Here is an 18999-nt window from a genome sequence, read left to right as displayed (position 1 = left end):
GAACTACTTATGTCATTTTACGAGGCTCCAAAGGGATCTTCTCAAAGAGCTAAATGACTCTCTTGTTGGTACCCTACCTGAGGCGCTGGCCCCGACTGTTGGCGCACAGATGACTACCCTCCTTTCTATTGTTAACTCGTCCATGAGGCTCATTTCATATGCGGCCGAGTAGAGCAGCGGGAACAGGCGTTGCCCTCAGGAGACAAACCTGGTTACGCTTGTGTTCGTTCGCGGATGCCTTCAAGTCTTCCTTCGACGCCTTTGATGGGTCATCTTTGTTTGGCCCCAAGGTGAAGGACACACTAACTCGGTGCGAGCAGGAGGGCAAGACTTTGACTGCCGTTGGGGCCCGATTTTCCGCTCCTTCTAGGCCTTACCCCAAGGCTCGGAGAGGAGGGAAAATGTGGTTTAGAAAATCTCAGAAGTCTTTCCCTACTCCACCCAGTGATTCCCCCTCCAGAGGCAGGGGGGGGGGGATTTTGGAAGACGCCGCCCCAGAGGTGGCAGAGGCCCCCGTAACTCTGGAGACTGCGATTCCTTTCGTGGTTCTTCATGCAACCAGCGCCCCTGAGTTGTTGCCCGACTGTGCAACTCGAGCCAGTCGGGTCGTTTCTGGCGCACCCACAAGCTTGGGAATCCATAACAAGCGATCAGTGGGTGCTTCAGCATTACCGGAGGTTATATCATCCTCTGCAACAAACCCCGCCTTTCTTTAAGGGAAATCCCGGACGTACCACCCAGTCAGCGGGATCAGGCAGCATTAGAGGTTTCAAAGCTGCTAGAAAAGAGCCATCCAGCCTGTCCCCATCGACCAGATCGGATCAGGAACTTACTCAAGATTATTTTGGTACCAAAAGACAGGGGACTTCAGGCCCATTTTGGACCTCAGTTCATTGAATCGCTTCGTAAAGAAGTCCAAATTCGAATGGTCACTCTTCAATCTATTCTTCCTTTGCTGGAAAAGATGCATGGATGTGCTCCATAGATCTCCAGGACGCTTACTATCACATTCCCATAGCTCAAGAGTCCAGGAGACATTTACGCCCGCCTCGGAGTCAGTCATTTCCAATTCCGAGCACTGCCCTTTGGTCTCACCACAGCCCCCAGGGTGTTCACCAAGTGTCTGGCAGTGGTAACTGCTCACCTGAGAAGTCTGGGATTCCAGGTGTTTCCTTATCTAGACGACTGGCTCCTTACTGCCACCTCTGAGCATCTACTACTCCAAGCGCTCAGAGCCACGTTCACCTTGGGCCGTTTCTTGGGGATCACGTTCAATTTGCAAAAATCTGTACTACAGCCATCTCAGCGTATTACTTTCATAGGCGCAGACTTAGACACAAAAGAATGCGCGCCTTTTTACCGGCAGCAAGAATTCAGGTCCTACAAGATCAAGTCAAATCCTGTCTTCCCTACTAAGAGCCCCGCCCATCGGATCCTACAACTGTTGGGCTCGATGGCGTCAACCATACTTTTAGTTCCCTTGGCCAGACTTCACATGCGAATTTTACAATGGCTACTGTCGGTTCAATGGTCTTATCAGGAACTTCCCTTGAACCACTTAATCATAATCACGGAAAGTTGCCGTCGAGATCTGCATTGGTGGCTTCTCCAATCAAATCTCGACCGGGGCGACCCTTTATACCTCAACGTCCGTTGCCACTGTGACTACGGACGCCTCCCAGGTAGGGTGGGGGTCATTACCTGGACAGGTCGGTCCAAGGCACATGGCAGATCCAGGAAACGATTTGCATATCAATGTCCTGGAGATGAGAGCGGTACTATTGGTACTCCAAGCTCTCCATCACGCTCTCCCACAGGGCCCGATTACTATCCTATCCGACAACATGTCAGTGGTGTGGTACATAAACAAGCAAGGTGGAACCAGGTCTTACCCACTATGCAGAGAAGCCATGAGACTTTGGCACTGGGCGGTAGCTACCAACCGCTTTCTAATGGCAACGCACATACCGGGGAAGTCCAATGTGATTGCGGACAGATTAAGCAGGACCATTCTTTTACCCCACGAGTGGTCCCTCAACCAGGGTATAGCTGCAAAAATCTTCGACAGATGGGGTCTTCCTTGCTGCGACCTGTTTGCCAGCCCTCACAATGCGAAATGCAGAGAGTTCTTCACACTGTTCCCTTCTCAGGGACAGGTTCCCAGGGACGCTCTGACTCACATTTGGCCCCCCAGTCTTCTCTACACCTTCCCTCCATTCCCCCTCCTACCGAGGGTGATACAGAAGGCCATTTACATGGAGAGCGAGATGATTTTGATTGCCCCGCACTGGCCTCGTCAAGTTTGGTTTCCTTTCCTACAGAGGCATGCGATAGAAGGTCCATGGTTTCTGGATCCGGTGCCAGACCTGTTGACTCATCAGTCAGGATGGCTTCATCCGTCTCTCAGGTCCCTGAAGTTGGCAGCATGGTTACTCCACTTCCATCCTTAGTCCGAGACAATGCTCTTTCGCCGGACGTGGTCCACATACTGTCTTCTTCTCATAAACCTTCCACCATCAAACTTTATTCCAGTAAATGGAAAAGGTTTGCCTTCTGGGCTCAAGAACGGGTATAGATCCTCTCACTGCACCAGTATCGGAGGTTCTGAATTTTCTGGCCTCCTTTTCAGTAGGGCTCTTCAGTTTCTACCATTAAGGTTCAGCTAGCGATCTCTAATTTTCATGCTTCATTTGAACCTTCACTGATGTCTCACAAACTTTGTAAGGCTTTCCTTAAAGGGGCTTGGCTCCTTAGGCCTCCTTTATCTCATCCTGTCCCCCCTTGGGATTTGAATATGGTTCTTGCTGCCCTAACTGCCCGTCCTTTCGAACCAGCTGCTACCTGTGATTTAAAATTTCTGTCTTGGAAAACGGCCTTTTTAGTAGCCATAACGTCTGCTAGGCGAGTTTCAGAACTTCAAGCTCTTTGTTCTGATCCTCCCTATTTGATTTTTCACAAGCATAGAGTTTCATTGAAATTAAACCCTGCTTTTATACCAAAAGTGGCCTCCTCTTTCTGTATTCAACAAACTATAGAACTCCCTGTCTTTTTTCCAGAATTCTCTAATAACACAGACTATACTTTGCATCAATTGGACGTACATAGACAACTGCGTTTTTATTTGAATAGAACCGCTCAAACGCGGAAATCAAATCAATTGTTTGTTACCTTTGCAGTGAACAAATTGGGTCAACCAGTAACAAAAACCTCCATATCTAAATGGATTAAAGATTGTATCATTTTTATTTATTCATAGGCTAACAAAGACCTTCCCTTTCCAGTCAAGGCTCATTCTACCAGGGCAATGGCTACTTCCGTAGCTTTTCACTCCAAGTTATCAATAGATGATATTTGTGCTGCGGCAACCTGGACTTCTCCGCACACTTTCATTTCTCATTACAAATTGGATGTGGTTTCTCGAGGCAGAGCTTCCTTTGGTTCCACAGTTCTCAGGAGTGTGTTCCAATGAGCCACCCGGGATGTAGGTGCTAGGGACGCTGTCCCATCTGTTGTGAATGTAGGCGAGATAGGATCCCATTACATCTTTTAGTTATGTACTTACCATAACTTCGGATGTATGGGATCCATCTCGCCTACATTCATAAGTACCCACCCTCCTTCCCCCTTCCATTCGGATTTAGAGGAGCTGTAGTCCCTTTTTTCTTGGCGATCTTTCTTGAAGAACTTTAGTTGGTTATAGTGACTACTAGTTTTTCTGTGTTTGCATGGATGTATGAAAGCGAACAAACAAGATCTGGGGAAGCAGGTGTAGTGCATCCTGGGATAGGGAGTAGCCCAGCCAATGAGAGACTTCGTGCTAGTGTATTAGTTGCCGAGTCGGAGCCGATGGATCGGCTCCGAACCCATCTGTTGTGAATGTAGGCGAGATGGATCCCATACATCCGAAGTTATGGTAAGTACATAACTAAAAGTTTTTCTCTGTCCAGTATGTCTTCTAACTCTATCATTTTTTGAAACAGCTCTTCTTGAGAAGCCTTATAATCAGCTAGCCTTTTCTTCATTTCAGACTCTGATTGTTGCAGTTTTAACAGTTCATCTGTTGAAGCTTCTTCTATTTCTTCCAGAGTTCTATTTGAGTTGATATACTCCTTTAGTGTTCCATTTATTTTTATCACCTCTGAGTATGTTTGATTTATTTGGCCTCTAAACTATTCTAAAACCAAAGCTGAAGCTTGAACTTGGTTTTGCTGAACAGCTACAGGATTCTTCACAGACAGTGTTTTCTCTTCCCCTCTAGTGACCTTCTAGTGTCATTAGCTCATTCTACCTAATACAGAGAGAACATCTGAGAAGGCCTTCTGTTTCTCCTTTTTCACTTTCAAAAAAATAAATAAATAAATAATTGTCTGACTCTCCTTGTGTTCTGACTGTGCTTCTCAAACATTTTGTAAATATACAGTATATTTTAGAGCATGTATTATAACTGTAATTGCCTTAATATTGCTACAACTCAAGTGCTCTAGGTTGCACTGCATCTGAATTGTTTGTGTGTTTTAGCTGCTTTTCTGTATGTATAGACTTCTTTGTATTTATAGACTAGCTACTTATTCTGCTGTATTACTGCCTCAAATCGTTTTTCAGTTGTGCACTTGCCTTGCTTCATTTAAAAAAGCTTTAAATTGCTAATTTTGTAGAGTTTTAATTGCATTTACTGTTTAGGACTACACACTCAAGTGTGTTAGCCTTTTCTGTGTTTATTTACTGTATTATTGCATTGTTTAGCCTGTTTCAACAAAAAAAAATACTATCTTGTTTGCTCGTTTCCCACCTTTCCTAGCCAGTCCATATCCCAGGCTTTGCTTGTCTCAGGACTTTATTTTCTGTGTTCAGAGCTATCCAGACCTTGCTGTGGTAGAGGGAAGACCTACTGTTTACCAGTGGGACTGGTGAGCATTGTACTGCCTAACACTAGAGGAGTGGTTTCCAGCTCTGAAATTGTAATTTTATTAGCCTTTTTGGGCTGACTTCTATCCCTTTCATCTTTCTGGCTTAAAAACGCGTGTGTTTGCACATTTTTCGCATCGTGCAGCACTGCGAGGCTACAGTTAAATGATTCCAGGTGCCAGAAAGTCTGGTCTTTAAATTTCCCTTAGAATTAGCGGGTTTCTCAGTAGTAGCACTAAAATCTGAACCCCTGTGACTAGCACTTGCTCTAGAACCTGCTGGAAAGCACTAGGAAGCCTGAAACTGATACAAGCACTCAACTCTCCTTGTCAATAAGGAGAAATTAATCGTAGGCACTAAACAGCCTATAACTGAAACGTACCTTGCAAAGGTAAGGGAAAACAGCTCTTAAACTTTACAAAAAAAAGCACCTAAACAGGCATAACCAAGGGTCAGCTTCCAGTGATTTCTCCTGTCCACCTGGTGAATCTGGGCATACTGGGGCAATGCGGCAACTTCCTCATGTACACAGACAATCCTCTCCTCCAACCACCCAACACAACAACCTGCGAGAGATGCACTTACATAGCCAAACTGGAAGCAAAGCTCTCTCTGGCCAAGAATGTGCTAGACAGCCAAGAGGAGAAGGTTAACACCTGTACTACACCTCTAGCAACTCATAGCCCTTCAAAACCCACACTATCAACACCCACACATAGCAACACTAAACCCACATATGCGGAGGCCCTTAACATTAACCTGCCAAAGCAACAAGGACCTCCAAAGCTGAAATGCAAACAAACACCAGTTGCAACCAAAGTGACACATAGCTCACAACACCAGTGTGCCACCCAACAACAGCCCCTAAGGCAAGACAATGTACCCAACACTTTCATCATAGGTGACTCTATAGTCAGGTACACTAATGTCCCACTCACCAGGCTGAACAAGGAGAAAATTACAGTCAGCTGCCTGTCTGGTGCCAGGATCCACCACATAATGCATGTACTCAAGTCACTCCACAACAAGTACAAATACGGCTCTGTCATTGTCCATGCTGGAGTGAATGACTTGAGACATACCTCCCTGGACTACTTGAAAAGAGACATGGAAGAGCTCTTGGATCATGTGGCCCAGGCAGGTATGACCCTAGCCCTGAGTAGCATCCTGCCTTCGCCCAGAATGATACCACAGTATAAGGACAAAATTATTGACTTCAACAATTGGCTAAGCTTCTGGTGTCATTCAAAGGGGATCCACTATTTGTCTGCCTGGGAAGACATGATCGACAAACCATGATGCTTTGCCAGAGATGGTCTGCACCTGTCACCCCTGGGATTCAGGTTACTGGCTAAAGCTCTTGCCACCCCTATAGTGCCTTTTTTAGGCAAGGTTCAAAGGATAAAACCACCACCGTAACAGATACAAGCGTGCAAAATCTGAAGGTAATGCTACTCAATGCTAGAAGTCTAAACATCAAAATGCACTCTCTCGAAGCACTCCTAAAAATGGAGAACATCGATATCTGTGCAGTAACTGAGACCTGGTTCAAGGCTCCGGAGAGCACCCCTGCAATACCAGGCTACAACTCTTACCACACTTTTCGGCCACAAAACCAAGACCGAAACACTAAAGGTGGAGGAGTGTCCATATTCACCAAGGATATTCACACCTCCAGGCTAGTTGCCCAACACAATGCATCTGAAATTCTCCAGGTGCAACTAACACTAGGTAAGACTGCAATCCAAATTGTAGCTTGCTACAGATCCCCCACCATGCCCCAAGAGTCTCACTATACCTTTCTAAACATACTGGAAAATATTAAGATACAACCAAACACCCTAATACTGGGTGATTTCAACTACCCTGCCATTAACTGGGAAAACTAATCGGGTACCAACTCCTTTTCCCAACGGTTCTTGGAATTCATAAATTCTAATGCTCTGGATCAACTAATCCATTGTCCCACCAGGGGCTCCAATATCCTAGACCTGGTCATTACTAACATGGGAGATAGATGCTCCAAACCAGTGGTCACCCCCTCCTTGGTCAGGTCTGACCATAAGCAAATCACCCTTGACATCCACATCCCACCCCCACCCCCCAGTAAGGAAACCTCCTTAAAAAACTTCTCCAAAGCCAACTTCATGCTACTGAAGTCAGAAGTGACAAACTTCATGACATCCATGCAGACGGGATCTGAAAGTTCGACTGCAGAATCCTACACTAAGGCACTGTATGAGCACATCCACTCGTGCATGAATCGCACCATCCCAAATAGAACCAAGATGCTCTTCTCCAAAAAAAGGAAGCCAATCTGGTGGTCCCCTGCTATAAACAAACTATACAACAGAAGGAAGAAACTGTTGCAGAAAAGAGGAAAATCCCAGAATGCAAAAAACTCCCTCACCAGCCTCAGTAAGAAGCTGAGATCCCTCATAAAATCCTCAAAAGCTAGTTATGAAAATAAAATTGCCAAAGATTCCAAAGACAACCACAAGGCATTCTATAGTTATGTCAAGAATCTAAATGGCAATGCTCAGATCTGCTCTGAGCTACAACAGAATGGCATTAAATATACTGATCCCAAGGATATTGCCAATATCCTGGCAAATCAATTTAGTGCCAACTTCACCCCCCTCTCACCCCCTAAAGGGCCCATCTCAATACCAAAAGATTGCCAAATTCTGGTAATCACAGCCACACAGATAGAAACCGCACTCTCCAAAGCTAAGAATACAGCATCCATGGGACCAGATGACATCCCAGGCTGTGTACTACATGAACTACAAAATGAACTGGCACCTCACCTAAGTGTCATGTTTAATCATAGCCTCACCTCAGACTTCATGCCCACTGAGTGGTGCACAGCTACAGTTATCCCACTCCACAAGGGGGGATCTGCCTTGGATCCCGGAAACTACTGTCCCATCAGTCTGACAAGCCTGATCTGCAAGGGCATGGAACGCATTATCATGGAACTTATAAACAAAGACATTGGCAACCTTCAAACACTGGACCCCACCCAGTTTGGGTTTGTGAAGGGCCGATCTTGTCTCCTGAATCTGATTGACGTCTTTGAATCAGTCTCCAGAGCTGTGGACGAGGAAAAGGCAGGCCACACAGCCTATCTGGACCTCGCCAAGGCCTTCAATACCATCCCCCACTCTGGAATCATAGATAAACTTACTAAGCTGGGCATAAATCCCTACGTCACCTGATGGGTTGCCAACTGGCTTACTGACAGAACCCAGACTGTAAAAGTAGCCAACTCCAAATCCAGCTCCAGACAAGTAAAAGTGGAGTACCTCAGGGTTCAGTCCTGGGACCACTCTTGTTTGGCATCTACTTCTCTGAAGTACAGGCCAACACTAAGGGACTGTGGCTAACAAAGTTCGCAGATGACTGCAAACTGGGAGCCATTATTGAATCCCCAAATTATGTGGATATTCTACAAAAGGGCCTTACAGAAACAGATGGCTGGTGCCAGAGCCATGTACTCAAGCTTAATGCCAAGAAATGTATAGTTATCCCCTTTGGAAAAAAACATGTACCCATGAATTACCACATAGGTGGCAGGACACTAAACATCAAAAGTGTGATGAGAGACTTAGGGACACAGGTGGACAGTGGTCTCACTTTCGATAACCACATTGCCACAACAGTCAAGAAATCCTTCTATGTGGCACACCTCATCACTAAGGGCTTTTCATTCAGAAAAAAGGAGGTCATTGTCCCACTGTACTCATCCCTCATTAGACCCATTATAGAGTATAATGCCCTGTTTGGTGTGTACCTCACAAGACATCTGCAACAGCTGGAAAGGCCACAGAAATACCTCACTAAAAGAATCACAGGCCTAAAGCAGATGCCATATGCTGACCGTCTAAAAATCTCCAGCTATACTCTGTGGCATATCGTCTACTCAGAGGCGATCTTTGCTTAACATACAAGGCCATGTCAAACCCTGAACTGTTGGACATTCTCCACTTAAAGAAATCCCAATCCCTCAGAGCCACATGCTCCAGGGATCTAAACCTTGTCATCACAATGAACAAAACATGCTGGAGGGATAGGTTCCTGACACAGAGACTCTCCATACTCTGGAATAGACTGCCCATACATGTCAAGCAGAGCACCTCATTGGCCCTCTTCAAAAGGAACCTTGATGATTGGATGGGAGATAGGAAATTCACCCTGGGGATCATGTCAAGTCACCCTGATACACAGGGGTCCAGAGAAGTAAATATTATGGGAAGAAATATCCAGGGAATTGTTATGGCTAGGCTTGCATAGGCCCTAGGGCCGACAGCCTAGTACCAACCTATGAACCTATGAACCTTTTCTCTTTGCTTTTCCTCTCTCTAAATGTCTTCATTGCTGGCATACAAGCAGTGTACTTACTAGCCAGCAACTGAACATTATTCAGTCTGACAATGTTACTGGCTGTTGTTTCTCATTTCTCTTTTTTTCACACCGAGAGTGGTAAAATAAAGCTGTTGATCAGTGTGCAGCAATCTTGGAAGTTTCACATCTGTTTATGTATAACACAGCTGGGACCAAGAACATTGTCATCACTTTGATTTTACTCTGTTTATTCATTGTCATTATTATTCATTGTCTAAGCTTCTGAATGATCTCTTGAGTCATCCCCCCCTTCTTTAGCAGCTTGTTCTATGTTTTTCTTTAGCCATCATTTGTCTGTGTAATATAATGCCACACCTTTCATACTTTTTTAATTTATTTATTCTTTGTTAGCCAGGTTAGTCCCTCCAGACTACTGGCTTCTTTTCAGAGGAGATCTGAGGTGGAATTTATACTACTGGGAGAAATCTGGCCAGGGCATCAGGGAACTTCCTCTATTGTATTTGTAGACACAAGTACTGCAACAGGCCATAGGGTGGCTGCAGAATACTGATGACAATGGAACTATCTCAGAACAAAATGAAGCTGTGGAAATTACTTGTTTATTGCTAAATGATTTAGCAGCTAATATTCTTACTAAAATGATAAATGTGGAAGATTCCAATATTACAAATGAGGCAGCCTGGAGTCAAATTATAGAAAAGGCGCAACCAGAGGATTATGTAAATGCTTATTATGAAATGACATCAGATGATAAAAGAAAATCTGCTGAGGTTTTTCCTGTTTGCCAGGTGCTAACATTACCTAGCATGCTGTAGGATTGCCTACTGTTTCATTTGCAAATGCAGTTAAAAATTAGCTATGATAAATCTGTTTCCTTTCTTAAACATTCTTCATTGTTTGTGGTGTGAAGTGCTTCCAAGTCTGAAAAGCTATTGAACATACATCTCAACCTCTTAGTGCAAAAAATCTGGACAAAGCCTAAAATAATGGAGGACAAAGGCCTAAAAATATGGTCATATTTTAAGTTATTAACTTAGAAAGTTGCTAGATTAACACATTTTGTGTTAGTATGTATTTCCTGAATGATATTAAGTCTGAAATACAAATGTGTGTTATTATTTAGTGACTTCAATCTGTGATGCCCCTGCACTGGTCCAGTAATCAAGGAGCCTCAGTCCTCACCACTAACACCAGTGAGGGGTATGCACATTGGGAGGATGACAAGTACACACAGTAAAGTACAATTTCCCTTAAGAGCACACAGAGATTACAGTCAGTCTGGGGCTGGTTTCACCCAGTCTCTCCAGATCCCAAATAAGACTCCCCACTGGCACAGCTATAGGGTTAAGATCTCAGCCGAGTGGTCAAGCCAAACCCTCCAGCACCCTCTCTGTCCAACCAGTGTTTCATGTCCCTGCCCAAGTAGCTGGTGCAGACACACACACACACACACACACACACACACACACACACACACACACACACACACACACACACACACACACTTTGAGATATGATTTATATACAAACACACAAACACTCTTGGGGAAGGCTGGCACAGGTTCCCTAGCTATGCTCCCTTCTGCCCAGACTAAAAGGTAGTTATCACTACCACCAACCAGCTCTTTATCAGCTACTATAAGGCCCTTTCCAAAGGGTGACCAATTCTACTATGTAATGTTACTATTATCCAAATGGTAAGTGTGACCAAGACTAAGGCTATTCAAGAGTGGCCTGTACAGTGTCACCAAATACATGCAAGTACTTTAAGAGCTTAAATATCTCTAAACAAACCAGCCACAATTAAAAGGTTCAAATATATTTAATAATAAATATAAAAGAACAATACAATACTCAATAACTCAACACAGTGACAACAGAGTTCAGAATCAGAGGAAATACTTCAAAACAACATTGCAGGACAGTCTCAAATAAATACAGAACACATCTAAATTAATCTTTACTGTATTCCTGTCTATATCTAAGAGATACTATGCCCTAAATGACTTACTTACAGAGATAGAAAGTGCTGATGAGAGGATGTTGTCAGATCCAAAGACAAATACAAAATGCACAGACTCACTCTCTGAGATAGTTCTTAAGTTACTATCAAACATTTCTGCTGGTTTATCTCAGATTACATCATTCTTTGTCACCTCTGTGTGAAAAATACTTATGTCTCAGAAGTTTTGCCTAGAACTGGAAGTTGTAAAACTGTTAAACACTTTTACTTTGGAAACCTGTAATTATTTCCATTTCCAGACAATAGAAAGAATTTCTAGCTGCAGACATTCTTTCTCCTAGCTGAGATAACCACCATCATAAGCAATTCAACTCATTTTCTTAGAGTTTTGCTCTTTTCCAGTAGGGTACACTGTGGTTACATTTCTGAAGCTCAGCACATAAAATACAGCTTACTTACATTTGTGAGACAAGGCTATGGATCATATTAATATTTACAAATGAGATAGGATTATTTACAGAATTCAAGCTAGCTGGGCTAGCAGCCTCACACAGTCCATAGTGGTATGCCAGCAAACCACAAATTTTATGAGGAGCAGACCAAAAATATGAGGTAAAAATCTGGACATTCTGTGAAAATCTGTACAGTTGAGAGCTATGCGTTTTGAAAAAGGTATGAAGTTTGGGACCTGTGATATAACTTTTGAGGCCGTTGAAATGGCAGACCATTTTTACAACAGGTATCAAGCGATGAACACAATATATTTTGTCTGCATTAAATATGGAATTTAAAAGACTTTAAAAGATGTTTTGCAGTTCATTTTCTAACTGCTGATATAACAGATAATGATGTTCAACGTACTTTTCTCTGCCTTGTATTCACATATATCTTGCTAAAAAACATTTTGATGGTAGAGGACTATGAAAGGGCATGGGGAGTATCGACTTCTCTATCTACTATTGATGGCAAAAATCAATATATAATAAATGTTGTTTCAAGGAAAGGGAGTGGGGATTATGTACATTATAAAGAACAACCCAAAGCCTACTTTTTTCTGGGGATCTTTGTCACACTTTATACAAAACTGTGATAAGAAACAATGTGAACAAAGTGGGGAATTAGGTCATTCTAAATATAAATGTGTTCCTTCATGTAGATATAATAATATTGGACATTTCTGGTATGATTGCCCCCAATAAGTATTTTAATACTGCTAGTGAGCAGATGTCCAATGTTTTATCTGCTGCTGCTAATACCACTGTAAATATTTATTCTACTGAGATTTCTACTCATAAAATGAATGTATTTTAGGAGATCAATCTACTAAAAAGGCTGGGTGTCCTGATATAAGTGAAATTCATGTCAGTGATGCTGACAATGTGCTACCAAAAGAATGTTTTTGGGAGATTAATGAGGAAAAATGTGGTGATTTTAGATACAGAGCACATCAAACAGAAAATGGTGAGGTTGAAGACAAAAGTGCTACATCTGGGAAGGGAATGCATAAAGAAAGTAAATGCAAGGGGTTAAAAACTTGTTAAAAAGGGAAAGTATAGTTTAATACCTTGTAATCCAAATGTCATTAGTTTAAGTAATGAAAAAAAGGCTTATTGTTTTAATTTTTTTTGTTCTAAAATTACAGATGATGTTATTTGCTTACTTGATATTCAGTTATAGAGTCTATTACAAAAAAGCAGAAATTATATTGAGACATAAACCTATTTGGAGTTTTGGTATGGCTTTATGTTCAGGTACAGGTGTATTATATAAACCTAATATAGCTATAGTAGATATATTGGCTGATTTAACTGGACATCTTATTTGTATTATTCTGGCATGGAGTTGCATATTCAGAATTATTATTATGTATGCACCTACTAACATTAAAAGTAGAGAGGATGTATTTTCTAGTATGAAGCCCTTTACTTTGTTTGGTCAGATGTCCAATATTATTGGCAGGAGATTGGAACTGTCAAATGAGAGAGTCTAAAAGAAAATCAGAAGTTAAAGTAATACACACTATTTTGGATTCTGGAAATGTTATTTATCTGTAATGCAAATTTATTAACTGGAATTGATTACTTTTCTTATGCCAATAATTTCTTGTTACCTTCATCAAACCTTTGAATGTTTCAGTTTCAGATCATAAGGCATTATTTTTGTAGTAACAATAAATGCTGCAAAAATAACGGGAAGTTCTGGTATTAAAAAAAATAAATGGTTGGGTAGAAGAGTTTTGTTGCATATTTGGGGAAAAACTCAACACTGGAAGATTTTTGTGGCAGTTGGTTGCAATGATGGATTATATATGAGATTAATGTAAAACATTTCTTTCGCAACAAAACAGGAAACAGTCTTCAGGCTAGGAAACAACATTAATTATCTTTAATGGCTATTAAAAATACTAAAAACTGTTGGGAACAACTGATGGAGATTTTTGGCTAAACAAAGATATGTGACAGGGGCTACTAAAAAGGAATTTCTCCTTTTCTTTCCAAGAAATTAAAAAAATCTGAACTGATATTAATGTTAAAAAATTCTCAAGGTGATATAGTTAGCACTCAGTTACAGAGTATGGCCATTGTTAATAATTATGATCAGTATTTTTTCTCCTATTCAAACTACTAATAACTTGTGCAATGTGCCTTTGTTATCAAATGTGGATAATGCATACCTAACAAAATGTATTTCTTTGTTGGAATTAGATTTTGTTTTGAAAATGTTTAATTGAGGGATGAGATTTCTATTTATTTCTATAAAAACATGACCATGAGACAAAAATGTATCATTCCTAATGTTTTAAATGAATAGTTAGAAAATTGTACTACCAGTAGTGAAGTGTGTAATAGAATAATAAGATTCATTTTTAAAAAGGGGAGAAAGAAGAGATAAAAAAATAGAGGCCAGTAACTTTAAATAATACTGATTGTAAGATTTTTTTGTAAAATATTGCACCTTATATTTACCAAAATTAAATAAATGTAGTTTTGGTGTAAAATATAGATTTATTTGAGATATGTTATCCCTGTTATGTATAATTGTTGATGTTATTCATAATACCAGTGAATTTTGATTTGTTGTGATTTCCTAAAAAGCATATAATACTATTTCACATTGTAGTCTAAAGGAGATTTTGAATAGCTATGGTATCAGTGATAAAGTTATACACATACTTGTTATTATACCATGACCCCCCATTAATATTCCAAAACGTGCACGCTGATTGGCCAGCGTGCACGTTGTAAATCGACTTATACTAATGGAAAAAGGTCCGGTCGCCTGGACTTTTTTCATTACTATAAGTCTCTTTTAAAACACTGTCTCGCTATGTTAAAAGAGTTTAACATAGCGACACAGGTTTAAAAAAAGCAACGGAGATCTCCATTGCTTTTTTAAAGCTGTCTCGCTATGTTAAACTCCTTTAACATAGCGACACAGTGTGTAAAAAGCAACGGAGATCTTGCTTTCTCCGTTGCTTTTTTTTAAAACCTGTCTCGCTATGTTAAATGGGTTTAACATAGCGAGACAGCTTTAAAATAAGCAACGGAGATCTCCGTTGCTTATTTTAAAGCTGTCTCGCTATGTTAAACCCATTTAACATAACGAAACAGTAAAAAGCAACGGAGATCTTGCTTTCTCCGTTGCATTTGACCACAGCTCTGATGTACTGCGTAGGCATGTGCAGTACATCAGAACTGCCGCGGATACCAGACAGCTGTGGAAGGGCAGCAAAGAGGCATTATACAATGCCATTATTTAAGAAAAGTAATTATTTCTTTTCTTAAATAATGTCATAGTATAATAGCAATAACCCACTTCTGGGTGTGGGTAATGTGGGATTTACCCACGGTTGTCTTTGTTTGGTCCCGAGGGTGAACCATCCGTGGGTAAATCCCGCATTACCCACACCCAGGCGTGGGTTATTGCTATAATATTTACTCTCGTGGACACTTAGGAAGATGGATGGTATAGGGGTAAAGTAAGACTGTCCGCTTAGCAAACAATTATTTGTACTAGTAATGAGTACTCTATAGAAGAATGTTCCCTGCCTTTTAAAGATGCTGTATGCAGAGTGATTCCAGGTGTCACTATTACATTAATTTTATCTTGTGATGATGATTTTAACATAGTTATTAAAAATGTGTACCAGTGTCTCTGTTGGATAAAATCAAAGCTGTTATTGTCTTGCAACTCTTTGTAAGCAGTGACTTAAGTGACTAATTGGAAAATAAATTAATACATTACTGTCCACTGTCCACTTGTCATTTTACAATGAGTACTACACTCTGCCTTTACCTAATGTTGTACACCTGTTTTTAAGTGCTTTTCCCTGCCATTCCTGCTGACCATTAAGCGGCTGCTATGAGCCTTCTTTATTCATTCCCTCATCCTAGGTATTTCTCAGTGAGGGTGAGAGCTGGTTTGGAGGGGGTGGTGATACAGACAGCCATGACACTACTTGTGCCCTTGCTGGCATCCTGGCAATGAGTCCATATTTGTTATAGCCCTAACCCTACCCCCTAGTGGCTGAAATAATCACCTATGTCACAGCCAGGGGCAACCTATGCCATCAATCTACATGCATGTTTTCACACACATGCCTATGCTGGCAACCATCACCAGCATGGGATGTCAAGCATTCAGTCTTACAGCCATTGAGTGCTACAAGACTCTTCTAGCAATTGGCCAGCTAATATGACCATCCCCTAGCTCCAGGATAGACAGTCCAGCACAAAGCTACTTGTACTTACCTTCTCCGACCCAGCAGTTACAGTGTGGGAACACCTAATCAAACTCTGACCACTGAGGTCATCACCAAGGCTTTATTCTTCTGTGTCATACGACCATGCTTATGTTGTATATCTGTGATTTTATACTGTGCACTATATTTTGCATTTTGGGAGGCACATGCCTAAAAAGGATCCTTTCAGATAAACAGATATTCTTTGCAATAAAAAAAATCAAAGATTACAAACCACATCACTGAATATTTTCTTCTTCTTCCTCTCTTTTCCAATCCTTTCCTTTATTTTTCTCAACAGCTCTGTAAAGAAATCGAGGGCCTAAGAGATGAAGTTTATTGCCAAGTCATCAAACAGATCACCAATAATCCCAAACCGTAAGTATTTGCTTAATATTGCAAATAATTTGTCTCATAAAATCTTGAATTTGCTGTGTTTTACAAGTAAATTCATAATAATTTAATTCAGAGAAACATTTAGCCCATCTTCTTAAGTGTAGCTAGGCAGCCTGTTTTACTGATCTGTTGTGCATACTCTTTGCACTAATTTGAGTTTCTTGACAGTGTTTCCAATCAGTGACCCACTGTTTATGCTGTAGCAGTTATTAATAACATCAGAACACTGGCATAAGTGTTAGCACTGTGCTACCCAGATTAGTACAGTATATAGACAGTATCAAACACAGTGCTATCCTATGCATTGTCTGCAGGTGTCCTGGCCATTACAGTCATTCAAAGGTGCCCTCATATAGTATCCATGAAACACACATATAGTTTTGCTGAAACACTCTAGTACATTTTCTGCTTACATATATGGCATATGAGGTACAGACTTATGAATGCTATATCACTAATCACACATTAGACTACAGTTAAGGATTACAATGCATCAAATCATGGCCTCATGGGCAGAGCTTTGTCCAGTGCTAACTGAAGCAGGATGGAGAGTCAAAGTAAAGCAATATTGTTCAGTTCTGCAAGCCATTAGCGCAAGCCAGACCAGTGGAGATGATTAATCTGGTTTGGCTCAGCATTTTTCCTGATAAATATGAGATGTCTGTGGAAAGGTAATTCCTACATAAAACTGAGAGCTTGATTCTGTCCCCTTAAAGCAAAAGTATTACTAAAACAATGTACCATGGGAAGAAATCAAATTAGAGAACATATAGGTGTCACATCCCAAAGACATGCTGTAGGTGGATTGGACACTGTAAAATGGCCCTAGGTGTGAGTGTGTGCATGTGTGTGCCTTCTGTGGAAAGTTGGGTGCTGGGCTGGCAACTCAACACCGGAAAACTCCACTACCAATCATGAGCGGACAGGTGATCCGCTGTGGCGACCCCTAACCGGGAAAAGCCGAAAGAAGAAGAAGAAGGTGATTTATTGGGCAAGTTCATATTCATGTTTATTTGAGGATTTAAAAGCTAAGTTATCTACAAAACTAATCTATGTAGCACAGTATGGCTAAATAGTCTGCCATCATTATTGACTACACAGTGTGAACAGCAGTTCTTTTGGTAGTTCATTCAACTGCATGACCAAAGTGTGTGTTTTATGACTGAAATGCAGTCACAAAACACTGCAACATTTGACCATGAATCACACTTCTAAGTCACAGTAATAGTTTAAAAAAAAGTGTTTTGTGAGTGGTGCGAGCCCCTCAGCACTATCACACCACTAGTGCATATACTTACTGACAATCAGATCACTTTATCCAAAGGAAAGGAGAGATCCCTTTGATACCAGAAACCCAATTATAAGGTTCAAAACCTGATAATCATGCATTAATGATTGCATTTAAGCATGTTCATCACTAATGGGTCCAATGCTAGTCTAGCACATAGTACATTCACTTATTTTATTGTTGATAACATGATAAAGATAAAAAAATCCTTGTTTAGTAACTTATTCTGTACTGTTGTAGACTGGTAGAAGGCTGAAGCAAGACAAAACAGCTACATGAAATATTTTCCCAGTGGGCTAAGGGCACAGGCTTAGATGAGCTCAATGACTACAGTGATTCAGCACTGTTGGACTGACAGATGCAGACAGTTCTTACTGCTAAAAACTCCACTTCTGCAGTCGTGGTGTGCTATTGTGCAAAGCAGAGGGTCATGTACTCTGTCACTGGTTGTATTTCAGCTCAGCTTTGTGCTGTTTGTGATCTCTTTTCTTATAGTATCATATATGTAATGTCTTTGCTGTTCTTGGTGTCTGATTCCCCTGCAGTGTTACTGAAGGCTCAGTCTTTTAGATAGTAATAGCCAACACCCTTTCTTTATGAAAAACAGCGTAGTTAGTATGTGGCCAGTTTATAAGGTTAAGTAGACTAATTAGTGATAATTTGACATTTCAGATTAATCTTAAAATTTTATTTTTAGAAAGGGGTTATATCAATGAATTTTTGAGTATTATATTATAAGAAGTGACCTTAAAAAGACACACTGAGTTTAAACAGATCCTGAAATATGGTTATTGTTTTAAGGAGGTTAACTTATATAAAAGAAATCTGAGGTCTGATCAACACTCTAGGTCTTCTTTTTACTGTTTCATGTGACAGTTATATTTTAAGAAATTTTATTAATGAAAATTGAAAACTCATTTTGGGCAACAAAGAGTTGTTGGTAATAAACTGATTTCCAGATATCAAAGAACATAAAATTTAAAATATTTTTTTGAGAAGAGATGGTCTAATTTTTGATACTTCTAACACACTGAATCATCCCTGTTTTGGTACATTTTGCTGTCAACACTGTACATACTGTAGATATGTTTTTGAAGGTTCTTCTGTAATTTTACAACACAACAAAGTTCAAATCTGGGCCAAAGACAGATTTACTTGCTAACTCAATGAGTAGTCTATCTAGCGTTTTGTGAATCTTGCTGCAGTTTTTATGTGGGAGAAAAAGTTAGACAATTTGCTAAGCACATTTATGAACATCTTACAACCATTAAAAAACAAAGATCTAAAGAATGTTTGGCTATATGCACTTGTTTGTCACAACTTTAGGACATTTTCTTT

General features: G+C 40.7%; 1 protein-coding gene across 3 annotated transcripts in view; it reads left to right on the top strand.

The window, feature by feature from the left end:
- The window catches only part of MYO15B (myosin XVB), a 1190858-nt gene that overhangs the window by 955170 nt on the left and 216689 nt on the right, over positions 1-18999 (top strand). For all 3 annotated transcript variants that reach the window (XM_044084949.1, XM_044084950.1, XM_044084948.1), the window contains one exon: positions 16279-16355. In XM_044084949.1, coding sequence (XP_043940884.1) covers positions 16279-16355 — 77 coding nt within the window. The remainder of the gene's footprint in view (positions 1-16278; positions 16356-18999) is intronic.

This window comes from Protopterus annectens, chromosome 10.part0 (genome assembly GCF_019279795.1).
Source record: "Protopterus annectens isolate FY-2018-M chromosome 10.part0, PAN1.0, whole genome shotgun sequence".
In the NCBI taxonomy this organism is placed as follows: Eukaryota; Metazoa; Chordata; order Ceratodontiformes; family Protopteridae; genus Protopterus; species Protopterus annectens.
This window is presented reverse-complemented; position numbering and strand designations above follow the sequence as displayed.